The following is a 14,261-nucleotide window of genomic DNA, read 5'->3' as shown; positions in this document are numbered from 1 at the left end:
ATTTACTTTACCGTGAAGGCATTCTTAAAGTTAAGATGACTGTGCAGGTGCTATACGGTTAACGTATAGTAGAAAAAGGCGTGTTTTCAAACGGCTAATTATGTACTAATTAGTGAACCGATTTAGCTTCCTCCAAAATTAAGTGTGCCCAGAGGTATGGTCTATCAGATTTGATAATAAAATTCCACTTTTTATCCAGCACGAAGGGCACATTTACTTTACCGTGAAGGCATTCTTAAAATTAAGATGACTGTGCAGGTGCTATACGGTTAACGTATAGTAGAAAAAGGCGTGTTTTCAAACGGCTAATTAGGTACTAATTAGTGAACCGATTTAGCTTCCTCCAAAATTAAGTGTGCCCAGAAGTATGTTCTATTAGATAATGGAATAAAATTCCACTTTTTATCCAACATGAGGGGCACATTTACTTTACCGTGAAGGCATTCTTAAAATTAAGATGACTGTGCAGGTGCTATACGGTTAACGTATAGTAGAAAAAGGCGTGTTTTCAAACGGCTAATTAGGTACTAATTAGTGAACCGATTTAACTTCCTCCAAAATCAAGTGTGCCCAGAAGTATGTTCTATTAGATAATGGAATAAAATTCCGCTTTTTAACCAACATGAGGGGTACATTTACTTTACCGTGAAGGCATTCTTAAAATTAAGATGACTGTGCAGGTGCTATACGGTTAACGTATAGTAGAAAAAGGCGTGTTTTCAAACGGCTAATTAGGTACTAATTAGTGAACCGATTTAGCTTCCTCCAAAATTAAGTGTGCCCAGAGGTATGGTCTATCAGATTATGTAATAAAATTCCTTTTTTTCTACATCATGAAGGGCACATTTACTTTACCGTGAAGGCATTCTTAAAATTAAGATGACTGTGCAGGTGCTATACGGTTAACGTATAGTAGAAAAAGGCGTGTTTTCAAACGGCTAATTATGTACTAATTAGTGAACCGATTTAGCTTCCTCCAAAATTAAGTGTGCCCAGAGGTATGGTCTATCAGATTTGATAATAAAATTCCACTTTTTATTCAACACGAAGGGCACATTTACTTTACCGTGAAGGCATTCGTAAAATTAAGATGACTGTGCAGGTGCTATACGGTTAACGTATAGTAGAAAAAGGTGTTTTCAAACGGCTAATTATGTACTAATTAGTGAACCGATTTAGCTTCCTCCAAAATTAAGTGTGCCCAGAAGTATGTTCTATTAGATAATGGAATAAAATTCCACTTTTTATCCAACATGAGTGGCACATTTACTTTACCGTGAAGGCATTCTTAAAATTAAGATGACTGTGCGGTGCTATACGGTTAACGTATAGTAGAAAAAGGCGTGTTTTCAAACGGCTAATTATGTACTAATTAGTGAACCGATTTAGCTTCCTCCAAAATTAAGTGTGCCCAGAGGTATGGTCTATCAGATTTGATAATAAAATTCCACTTTTATTCAACACGAAGGGCACATTTACTTTACCGTGAAGGCATTCGTAAAATTAAGATGACTGTGCAGGTGCTATACGGTTAACGTATAGTAGAAAAAGGCGTGTTTTCAAACGGCTAATTATGTACTAATTAGTGAACCGATTTAGCTTCCTCCAAAATTAAGTGGTGCCCAGAAGTATGTTCTATTAGATAAGGAATAAAATTCCACTTTTTATCCAACATGAGGGGCACATTTACTTTACCGTGAAGGCATTCTTAAAATTAAGATGACTGTGCAGGTGCTATACGGTTAACGTATAGTAGAAAAAGGCGTGTTTTCAAACGGCTAATTATGTACTAATTAGTGAACCGATTTAGCTTCCTCCAAAATTAAGTGTGCCCAGAGGTATGGTCTATCAGATTTGATAATAAAATTCCACTTTTTATCCAACACGAAGGGCACATTTACTTTACCGTGAAGGCATTCTTAAAATTAAGATGACTGTGCAGGTGCTATACGGTTAACGTATAGTAGAAAAAGGCGTGTTTTCAAACGGCTAATTAGGTACTAACTAGTGAACCGATTTAGCTTCCCTCCAAAATTAAGTGTGCCCAGAAGTATGTTCTATTAGATAATGGAATAAAATTCCACTTTTTATCCAACATGAGGGGCACATTTACTTTACCGTGAAGGCATTCTTAAAATTAAGATGACTGTGCAGGTGCTATACGGTTAACGTATAGTAGAAAAAGGCGTGTTTTCAAACGGCTATTAGGTACTAATTAGTGAACCGATTTAGCTTCCTCCAAAATTAAGTGTGCCCAGAGGTATGGTCTATCAGATATGATAATAAAATTCACTTTTTCTACTCATGAAGGGCACATTTACTTTACCGTGAAGGCATTCTTAAAATTAAGATGACTGTGCAGGTGCTATACGGTTAACGTATAGTAGAAAAAGGCGTGTTTTCAAACGGCTAATTAGGTACTAATTAGTGAACCGATTTAGCTTCCTCCAAAATTAAGTGTGCCCAGAAGTATGTTCTATTAGATAATGGAATAAAATTCCACTTTTTATCCACCCTGAGGGGCACATTTACTTACCGTGAAGGCATTCTAAAATTAAGATGACTGTGCAGGTGCTATACGGTTACGTATAGTAGAAAAAGGCGTGTTTTCAAACGGCTAATTAGGTACTAATTAGTGACCGATTTAGCTTCCTCCAAAATTAAGTGTGCCCAGAAGTATGTTCTATTAGATATGGAATAAAATTCCACTTTTTATCCACATGAGGGCACATTCTTACCGTGAAGGCATTCTTAAAATTAAGATGACTGTGCAGGTGCTATACGGTTAACGTATAGTAGAAAAAGGCGTGTTTTCAAACGGCTAATTATGTACTAATTAGTGAACCGATTTAGCTTCCTCCAAAAATTAGTGTGCCAGAGGTATGTCTATCAGATTTGATATAAAATTCCACTTTTTATCCACACGAAGGGGCACATTCACTTTACCGTGAAGGCATTCTTAAAATTAAGATGACTGTGCAGGTGCTATACGGTTAACGTATAGTAGAAAAAGGCGTGTTTTCAAATGGCTAATTATGTACTAATTAGTGAACCGATTTAGCTTCCTCCAAATTAAGTGTGGCCCAGAAGGTATGTTCTATTAGATAATGTAATAAAATTCCACTTTTAACCAACATGAGTGGCACATTCACTTTACCGTGAAGGCATTCTTAAAATTAAGATGACTGTGCAGGTGCTATACGGTTAACGTATAGTAGAAAAAGGCGTGTTTTCAAACGGCTAATTAGGTACTAATTAGTGAACCGTTTAGCTTCCTCCAAAATTAAGTGTGCCCGATGTATGGTCTATCAGATTTGATAATAAAATTCCACTTTTTATCCAACACGAAGGGCACATTTACTTTACCGTGAAGGCATTCTTAAAATTAAGATGACTGTGCAGGTGCTATACGGTTAACGTATAGTACAAAAAGGCGTGTTTTCAACTGGCTAATTAGGTACTAATTAGTGAACCGATTTAGCTTAATTAAGTGTGCCCAGAGGTATGGTCTATAGATTATTGAAGATAATTGCATCTTTTACGCAACATGAAGTATGAGTGCAAGTTTTTTTGGCAGCTGTTTTTGAGGTTCGACGATGAAGTTTTAATTGAGGCGGCTAATTACTAATTATATATGCAAAGATAATATAGTCTACCTCTTTATTTGTTTATTGATATGTTCTTTCAGATTTCGGGGGAAAAAATTATCATAACTCTACACAATTAAAAAATTTGTTCAAGTTAGAAAGGATGGAAGGCCAAAATGCTACCACCTTTTACTGCATGGGTTATATTTTCCTAGTTTCCGGAATGTGCGGCCAGCTCGTCATCGGTTTGTGCTGTAGAAAATCTGGCCCGAAATCGGGCCAGAAACGCGGATAACTTCAGCCTGGTGACAAAGTAGCCATGGCGACTAGACTAAAGCTTTATTGTGTTTACGGCCGGCCGTGTTGTTATGACGGCTTCGGCCAGCTTAACAATAGCGGTGATCTCGCTGTATCTTAGTCAACTGGAGAGTGTTGTCAGCTTCCAAGTCAAAGCATCTCCATGGTCAAAGCGACTGGTATTCGGGCTAACTTTATAGCCGACGTGTGCTAGCTGCAGAGGGAACTAAAACAAATAAAAAATGCCAGCGGCTACCTAGGCTTGATGGTCATACACCAACGTAACAATTAACATGATGTTGTGTAAACAAATTTTTTTTTAAATAGAGGCTCTTTCGAAGTGGTTTTATTGCAAGGTAATTTTGTTTTTATTATCCTAAACAACACATGACTTCTCTCTCTGACTTCTGAATTTTAAGGTTTTGGTAAATGCAAAACTTTATTAAAAAGAAAAACTAAATCTCAAACAAGCCAGCATTAACAAAAATGTAGGCTCTCTCTTCAAAATGTGATTTTTGAAATGAACCTTTGTATCAAACAGTCCCCCCCCCCCCACACTTCCAGAGGATGATCGCAAGTGTGCCATAAGTACAGAGCTCAACGGAAAATCTGTTTTATTTTATAAAACAAAACCAAACAAGTAAACACGCCCGACTGCTCTACTCTCCGAAAAGTATCCTCTTAATCTTGTTAATAGTACGGTATAATAAAGCTTCGTTAATATTTTTGTCAGGGAAGGTTCCGGCCGTAGCGTTGTGCTACCTAGTTATGAACGGTTTCTAGGGCCTGTCTCTTTTTTTGAATAGAAAAAGCATGAACTTCCCATGAAATTATGTATTCCTAATAAAGTTCCAGGATAATACGAACATTTTCCCTATCTTTCAAACAACTTAGGGAAGAACCCATTATTATCTGCAGTGTCCATGTTATCAGCGGCGAACCTGGGATAAAACTTGGGAGTGGCGCTGTAAACTTCCCGGGGGAATTTTCCAGCCTAATGGGCCTAAGAGTTTTTTTTAATGGGTTCTGGCAACGGAAATCCCAAGCTGTAAATACCTGACAAGTTTTACTGGTTGATCCCCATACCAAACATAAAATAAACTAATTTTCCTGGAAGAAATACAAATCAACATATACAATGGACTGGTCTCTAAAGATTGGTCCACAAGGCAAAGGGAAACTTATTAGTACGTGTAGGCCTACATCCATTTCTGTGTGTTTGCCGACATTTTTCGTTAATCTAAATCCGGTCTCAGGTCAACCTCTGTTTAACCAACAAAAATCAGTCGGCGACTGGGTTTCCAGGATCACACCACTGCGCATTAGCTAAGACCATCGGGAACTTTTCAGTCGGCGGTATTAATAATATTTACGACCTGAGCGTATGGCGTAACTGCGCCGATTTTAAGACAAGCGATCACAGTCAGGATCGCCGCTCGACAACATCAACAGTCGTAAGATTAGAACAATTTCAACATGTCCAACGTGATCCCGACGGTCGACGAGAACTAATTGCAGGCACACGATTTTTCGATTTCTCAGTTGTTTATTGCCGAAGGTTTGTTTCGGGCACAAGAAAATCGTAGGTCGACCTCAGGCCAGCTTTACAGGAAATGTATAAATTGCTCAAAAGGTTCCAAAGGAGATAAACAAATTCAGAGCAAAAACTCTGGGAAATAAAACCTATCAAAATATAGGCCTACAATTGTAAAGCGAAGATTACTTTCTCTATGAATAGATCCGGACGGTCTGCATACTGGTCACCGATATTCAGTGCCTCGAAGATTACTTTTTGTTGAATAGATACGACCGGTCCGCAGACTGGTCGCCGATATTCAGTGCCTCATGTTTATTCATTAGCCTATTGACACTCCAACAATAGTGCCAACCTGGCCCACCTTATTAACTGTGCCGCGCTTGGCCGCACATGACCGTTCTGTCTGCAGACTGTCTGCACTCCTTGGCAACACAGACTTGCCGGAATGGCTGCATACTTTCTGCAGAGGAACGGCTGGGGAATTTCGACAAGGCCCCTAAAAGCAATCCCCCCACCGAAAAAGTCCTGGCAACGTTCGCTGCTTTCCTATGCTGTGTGGCTAATGTTTTATTATGCTTTTTTAATAAAAAGATGGATATTAATTTTGGTTTGACCCATATAGATGGGTAAAAGATGGTGTAAAAAATTTTTGTTTACAAATTCCAACCAAAAACATCAATGTGATTTCAAAGTAGGCCCTTATGCAAGGTTGAAGTAAAACGTTCCTTACGCTTTTAAGGACTGCATTTCTGCTTTTCGGTGTGCCTTCAGTAAGGTTTTCATTCTGTCCTTACAACCTCTGGGTGTGACTGTTTTCCCGTTTTTAAGAGTGGAGTTGACGTTATCCACAATGGAGTCCCATTCTTTGGCATGTTTCTCTTTCCCATACGGATTTATGGCAGCAACCTCCTTCAGCAATGCTATGTCAAGGCCTGGGTAAAACCTTATGCTTGTACTTGTACTTGTAGAAGACATCTTGTAGTTGTAGCAAATTTGTTTTAGGCCTACTGTAAAAACAAGAAAAATCATTTGGTTAATTTTAGTGCGGGGGAGGGCACAATCAAGTCTTTTCATGGCTTGTAATGTTTTTATTTGTCAGTTTGTTTGCAAAGAGAAAGAATACGAACATTACGAAAGCAATTATTTTTTACTCAGCTTACACTATAATGAACACTCGACTGTATCTTTGCAAAATCCAGAAAGAAAAGTAGTTCAAACACAACACAAAATCTAAGATTAAACCCTTTTTTTAAATAAAAACATATATGTTTACTTATACTAATAATACATTTCAGTTTTTTACTAAATAATACGTGAGGCCTTTATTTCACTTTTAGAACATGTACACATGTAGAAGTAGCTAGACCTAGCCAATTATTTATAGATACACCTAGGTTTTGCTAGCCAAATAAACTGCAGAAACACTGAGAATCGATTGCATACATTTTACATGTAGTTTTGTTTTCGACCACAGGATTTTTGAAATTTTAATCTTAGGCCCAACGTTCAACGCGTGTACTTTGTACATGTACATACATGTATATACATGTATGTACAAGTACATGTGTATGTAAACAGAGTGCATGGTGAAGAAAATTTCCCAACAAGCATGACCGGTCGAGACCTCGTTTATACACTGCATTTTCTCATCTTTTTGGATGCAAATGACTAACAATTTTCTATCTCTATCAAGCACGATACCAGTGAAAGCAATTCCGTGGGAAATGTTTTTAATCTGGGACAAAAATACAACTAAAAGTCTGCAAAACAGTATCCGTTTTTCTACTTGCGTGTATGAGCTCCCGTATCCGTTGCTAACGTGTGTGCAAACACCGATAGTCGCGGATACGCGTCACGTGAACACACAGAGTGTCGACATATCAGTATCTGTATCTGTATTCGTACGCTTGCGAAACCTCTCTAATATTTAATACCATGAAACAAGTAATATGATCTTGAACGTCTGTTACATGTTTTACAAAATTGTTTAAGGTTTGAGTACCTTTGCTACACAGACACGGTGTCCGTGTAGCATAGGTACATGTAATATATGGAAAAGTGTTATGTAACACCCAAACTCAGGGTACTTGTTTTCTATCGATTGAGGGCGCTGTTCACATCGAGCAGTTGCTACGAGGGCTGAAAGTCAGAGTCTTAGTTTCACGATTTTCCCAAGTAAACAGCCCATTGTTCTTCGCCCATTTTATTTTGGATTTCCGCCGAGGTTTATTAAACGGTTTGTGCATTGTTTTTCTTGCCACTAAAATTATAAAGCTGATTGATTGATTGTGTTATATTAATGTACTGATTTTAAACCTAAAATAGTTGTATTTTGTCATTGTGTTTAATTTGGTCGCACATGTAATTGGGGATTGTTATTCATACACGCATATTGTCGTTGGTTGATTTAACACAGGTTAACGCATAATATTCTATGATTCAGTCAGTTGCTAATTGTGTTTATGTGGTAATTATAGCCCAGGGTTTATATGTCAAAGTTTGTATAATAGATTCCCTTCAGGCACATGGGTCAATGTAAACATTGCTTTATTCAGTCCTTTATTTACATAATTATTGGGGTAATTCTGGTTAGGTCCAATTAATTGGTACAATCACTGAGTATTTCTTGTGACATATATTTTCGTTTCTATTTTCATTGTAGTTAATCTGTGCTAATCACAATGCCTAATGAGAAGAAGAAGAGATATTAAAGAAACCAATCACAGAAGCACAGCATTTTCGTCTTTGGCTGATTCATCATTAACGTTTACAACCAGGATGGATAGATGGGCAGAGGATGATTCCACTCAAGGGGCTACAGACTACAGACATGAGAAAGTTGACGCACACAGTGAAGATGATGCTTTACATGAAAGATCAAGGGCAAGAATGCAAACAGAAAAGGGGCTTGCCTACCTACAGGACATGAAAGCAAAGCGTGTGTCACAATTATTCAGGCAAATAAAGTCAAAAACTGAAAGGCTCGAACATGTTATGTACGAGAAGCACGACCAAAATGAAGTGCGAGCTGAATACAAGGTATGGTTGTCATTTTTCGAGGACTTGCTTAAACAGAATAGCGAGTACTGCACCTTGCTCTCTAGAGAAGATCTTCAGGAGTATATGGAGAACATATGGGACAACAAAGATACTTACCTGAAGAACTTTAAAGTATATTACTCTGACTGGGAAGCAGCCCGCTCACAACTGGAGTACGACGTTGGGAACCAAAGCAAGCAGCATCATACCCAGAACATTGACAACATGACCAGTATTTCACGCACAAGTGGAAGACGCTCACGAGCTTCCATTGCCAGCGCTGTATCATCGGAACGACTCAAAGCGGAACAAGAGAAAGCTGTTTTGGAAGCAAGAATGAAGACACTAAAGAGAAAACAAGAGATTGAGATGGCACGACTGAAATTACAACTGGAAGAAGAGGAGCTGAATTTGAACACAGAACTGATCATTGTACAGGCAAAGGAAAAGGTTTTGGACAGTTATGAAGAACAGTCATCTCCATTTAGAATTAGGGATTCAAATTCAGACAGGCAGTCAAATAATGATGTATCCTTTGTAGCCCAACAGTATTACCAATCAGACAGGGTAGACCAGACAAATAATGGTCAATCTGCACTAAATGTGAATGCTCATTGTTTTGAACCAGAGAGTCATAATCAAATATGTAGTGCACAAACACATAGTAAGCAGAGTTGTATTAATTCACCATGCCATAGTGAAATTTTACCAGTGCCATTGCATGCCAATAACCAGTCTGTTTCAGGTACATGTAGCAAAGCTGATGAGTACTGTGTCAACCGAAGTGTAAGTGACATGTCAGGGGACAACATTCTTCTGGCCGTTGTGAGGCAACTGAAAAGACCAACCCCTGATATCAAGCGCTTTAGTGGGGAACCTATGGAGTATCGCAAATTCATACGGCAGTTCAACACCAAGGTAACCGTTCACACTGAAAATGATGATGAACGAATGAGCTATCTTGAACAATTCACCAATGGAGAGGCAAAGAAAGTTGTCTCCGGTTTTAGCCATCTTCCTGCCGAGCAAGGCTACCCCGCCGCCCTCAAAGAATTGGAGTCAAGGTATGGAGACGTACAACTCATGGCACACTCCTTCATTAAGAAAGCACTTGAATGGCCATGTATTCGCCAAGACAACCCTAAAGCACTTGATGAATTCTCGATTCTGTTAGTTGAATGTGAAAATGCTGTGAAATGCATCGAAGCTGTGAAAGTCCTTGAGTACCCCGACAACATGAGGAGGTTGGTGGGGAAACTACCATTTTACCTCCATGGGTAGGTGGAGAAACGTTGTTTGGCAAACTATAGACAAAGGCGAGACTGTCCAATTTAGTCAACTGGTTCGGTTTGTGAAGACGGAAGCAAAGATGGTGATTGATCCAATGTATGGAAGAGAGGCACTGAGCCAAGATGTAAAGATTGTCACCACGCACACAAATCGTTCAAAGGGTAGTTTTGCAACCGAAGTTTCAAGTGTCGATTACGAGCAAACAGGACGTAACAGAGATACATACAATAGATCGCCAGCAGAGAAATCAGACAATAAAGAAACAAAGAAGGCATGTATATATTGTAATGATACCAGTCATCTAACCGACAAGTGCAAGCAATTGTCTAGTCAGCCTTTTTCAGATAGGACAGAGTTTGTAAAAACCAAGGGTCTGTGTTATGGATGTCTCAAGCCCGGTCATCTGAGTAAAGAATGTCGGTACAGATCCACTTGTGACATTTGCAAGCGTCGTCACCCAACCAGTCTACATGATGAGAACAAAGTTCATGAGAACGAGGTCCCCAACCTTGAGTCAAAGCATAATCCAGATAGCGTAAGTAGAGAGTGTGCGAATTTTACAAAGCGCTCAAGTGGAAATACGAGGGCTGGTACACACGGTCAGTGCACTATGGCAAGTGTACCAGTTAAAGTAAGATTGAGAAATGGTATCAAAGCTGTACAAACGTATGCATTCATGGATCCAGGAAGCACCGTCACCTTCTGTAGTGAGGGTCTAGCAGAACAGTTAGGCGCAAGTGGCCCACGTAAGTCCATTACTTTGGACACCATGGGAAAGTCCTATTCCATGAAACATATCTCATCGATGGACTTAAAGTCACCAACTTGAACATGGAGGATGAGGTTGATCTTCCAACCACATACACCAAAGGCACAATTCCAGTTTCCCAGCACCATATCCCAAAGACTGATGACATCTCCAAGTGGGACCATCTTAAAGACATCAGCCTGCCAGAAATAGACGCAGACATTGGACTCTTAATAGGCAACAATGTACCAGATGCCTACACCCCGTTGGATCTGAAAACTGGTCCTTCGGGTACCCCTCATGCTGCAAGAACCAAGCTTGGTTGGGTGGTCTGGAATGTGATAAGGGAGGGTGAACAAACACAGTGTGACAAAGATTGCAGTTTTGCTGTAAACAAGGCTGAGGTCACAGCCATAACAGAAGAACAACTTAAACATCTGGACAGACTAGTTAGAGAGACCATCAATGTGGACTTTCCAGAGAGGCTCAGCGATGACAAGAAAGAGTATTCTCAAGAAGACAAAAGATTCCTGGCATCGGTGAACAGTTCTATCTTTCACAAAGACGGTCACTACTGTATCGGCTTGCCTTTCAAAGCAGAAGATTTTAAGCTCCCTAATAACAAGTTCATGGCAGAAAAGCGCCTTGGCAGCCTAAAGCACAAGCTACAGAGAAACAGTGAATTAAAAAATGACTACAAAGAGTTCATGTCAAAGATTTTGTGTGAAGGATATGCTGAACAAGTCCCAGAAGAAGACCTACAGCGGACAGATGGAAGGGTGTGGTATATTCCGCATCATGCAGTCTACCATCCTCGCAAGCCAAATAAGATTATAGTGGTTTTTGACTGCGCAGCTACTTACCAGGGAGTATCTTTGAATGACACGTTACTTCAAGGACCAGATTTCACAAACAGTTTGATGGGTGTACTCCTCAGATTCCGTCAGGAAAAGAAGCTATAATGGGAGACATAGCCACAATGTTCTACCAAGTACAAGTTCCAAGAAGTGACCGTGACTGCCTCCGATTCTTTTGGTGGCCGAATGCTGATCTTGAAAATGATTCCGTTGCCTATCGCTTGAGGGTCCATCCCTCCGGAGCAGTGTCGTCGCCGAGTTGCGCAAGCTTTGCTCTGAAGCAAACTGCAAAGGATAACAGTGAGCTCTATGGGGAGGCCTCGTGTGAAGTGGTAAAGAAATGCTTCTATGTTGATGATTGTCTTGTCGCTGTCAGCCAAGAACAAGAAGCTGCTCATTTGATTAAGAGTACCACGGCCCTTTGCAGAGAAGGTGGATTTCATCTGACTAAGTGGCTGTCAAATAGTCACGAGGTTTTGCAGACGGTGCCAATAGAGGAGCGTGCAAAAGACATCAGAGAGTTATCAATGGAGAATCAGAATCTTCCCAATGAGCAAGCTCTGGGGGTTTATTGGTTTGTTGAATCAGACAGCCTGGGCTTCAAGGTCAATTTGCCAAAGCAATCGGCAACCCGACGAGGAATACTTTCTGTTACAAGTTCAGTTTATGATCCCCTGGGCATTGCAGCTCCCTTTGTGCTGAAGGCCAAAATTCTTCTGCAGAGTCTTTGCCGACGAGGCATAGGATGGGATGAAGAGATTAAGGGAGAAGATCTTACAATTTGGAACCAGTGGTTGAGTGAGGTGAAAGAGCTAGATCAGCTAAGAATCAGGAGATGCTATAAGCCACCAGGATTCGGTAAGGTTGTGAGCTGCCAGCTTCATATATTTGCAGATGCCAGTGAAGTAGGCTATGGCGTAGCCGCCTATCTCCGTCTTGGTAATGAGTCTGGGCAAATCAGCTGTTCACTTGTGACAGGCAAAGCAAGGGTTGCCCCTTTAAAGAACATGACTATCCCACGTATGGAGCTGACTGGAGCAACGATTGCAGTGAAGTTCGGCAAAGTCCTTACTCGAGAGCTTGACTTCAACGTAGATAGCACTTACTACTGGACAGACAGCATAACTGTATTACGGTACCTCGCGAACGAGCGTTGTCGTTTCAATACTTTTGTTGTGAACCGTCTTGCAATCATCAGAGATGCCTCGAGCTTGCAGCAGTGGAAGTATGTGAACACCAAATCTAACCCCGCTGATTGTGCAACACGTGGTCAGTCAGTAAAGAAGTTATTTCAGTGCCCCATGTGGTTTGAGGGTCCAGCATTCCTGTCTGAGCCTGAATCAGAATGCCTAAGCAAGATACAGATCTGACCAAGTAACCAGATGATGACGTTGAGGTGAAGCAAACCGTAATGACGACCACAGAGAAATCAATCAGTCCAATTGACAGGCTTCTGGAGCACTATTCAAACTGGACCAGACTGAAACAGGGGGTTGCTTGGATTCTGGTGTGGATGAAACGCCTCCAAGATAGAGTGGCTGCAGGCAAGCAGTTAGAACAGACATCAGTGAATCAAGAGTTGGAGCAACAAGAATCCAATTCGCTGGTGCACTCTTCAAAGCCCAAATCAGACCAAAGCAGAGGTCGAGAAACTCATGACCATACTCAACTTACCATAGAGAACCTTGAGGATGCTGAGAGGGCTTTGGTGTACTATGTCCAGCAGAAACATTGGAAAGAGGAAGTTAAGTTGTTAACAGAGACGGAAGGAAAACCACCCTCGCCAGTGAAGAATTCTTCGTCGTTGAAAAGACTTGATCCTAGACTGGTGGATGGCTGTCTACGTGTTGGTGGTCAATTGGAAGAGCAGATCTCGACTTTGAGTCCAAGCACCAGCTTCTGCTGCCGAGAGACTCGCCAGTATCCAGACTGATTCTTCATCACATACACAAATCAATTGGACACTTGGGCAAAAATTCTATCTTGGCAGAGCTCCGCCGACACTACTGGATAATTGGGGCACCTTCAATCATCAAGAGTATTGTCTCAAAGTGTGTCACTTGCAGGAGATACCAAGCCCCAGCTGAGCAGCAGAAAATGGCCAGTTTGCCACAGGAGCGATTTGCATTGAATGAGCCTCCATTTAGCAAGGTTGGAATGGACTATTTTGGGCCTTTTGAAGTGAAGCGCGGGAGAAGTACAGTTAAGCGATACGGAGTCATATTTACTTGCTTAACTTCGCGAGCTGTCCACTTGGAGTTGGCGCATTCGCTTAATACAGATTCCTGCATCAACGCTATCCGCAGATTTAGTGCTCGTCGCGGATCAGTAAAGAGCATTCTTTCTGACAATGGAACAAATTTTGTAGGTGCAAAACGTGAGATGCAAGAGCAGATGAAAGCCTGGAATCAACAGAAGATTAATGACAGTCTACTTCAAAAGGGCATATCCTGGCATTTCAATCCTCCAGCAGGATCACATTTTGGAGGAGTTTGGGAGCATTTGATTAGAAGCACCAGGAAAATCCTCTACTCCCTGTTGCGAGAGCAGAATGTAAAACTAAGTGACGAGTCTCTGCAAACGTTGTTCTGTGAGGTTGAAGCTATTATGAATGGACGACCACTAACCGAATGCCCCAACAGTCCACATGATCTAGATGTCCTGACTCCTAATCATCTGCTTCTGCAGCGACCGGGTGAGAGTCTGCCTCCCGGATTGTTTGACAAGCGGGACAAGTATCCTGTGAAACAGTGGCGACAAGTTCAGTACTTTGCAGATGCCTTTCGGAACAGGTGGTCAAATGAGTACCTGCCTCTACTTCAGGACAGGCAGAAGTGGACCCACCCAAAGCGGAATGTGGCTGTGGGAGATATTGTGTTGGTAGTAGACTCGACTCCCAGAAATGC

General features: G+C 40.9%; 1 protein-coding gene across 1 annotated transcript; it reads left to right on the top strand.

Annotated features, from left to right (window-relative positions):
- The first annotated feature begins 11,459 nt into the window (after nt 1-11,459).
- LOC117299195 lies at nt 11,460-12,725 on the top strand. The gene has a single exon (XM_033782655.1). The coding sequence runs from the start codon at nt 11,460-11,462 to the stop codon at nt 12,723-12,725; it is 1,266 nt and encodes a 421-aa protein (XP_033638546.1).
- Nucleotides 12,726-14,261: the final 1,536 nt, after the last annotated feature.

Source organism: Asterias rubens, chromosome 14 (assembly GCF_902459465.1).
Source record: "Asterias rubens chromosome 14, eAstRub1.3, whole genome shotgun sequence".
In the NCBI taxonomy this organism is placed as follows: Eukaryota; Metazoa; Echinodermata; class Asteroidea; order Forcipulatida; family Asteriidae; genus Asterias; species Asterias rubens.
The sequence above is the reverse complement of the archived record's forward strand: the minus strand, read 5'-3'. Positions and strand labels throughout refer to the sequence as shown.

Coding starts and splice junctions, on each gene's coding strand:
- LOC117299195 (XM_033782655.1), top strand. CDS start 11,460: ATGGGAGACATAGCCACAATGTTCTACCAAGTACAAGTTCCAAGAAGT.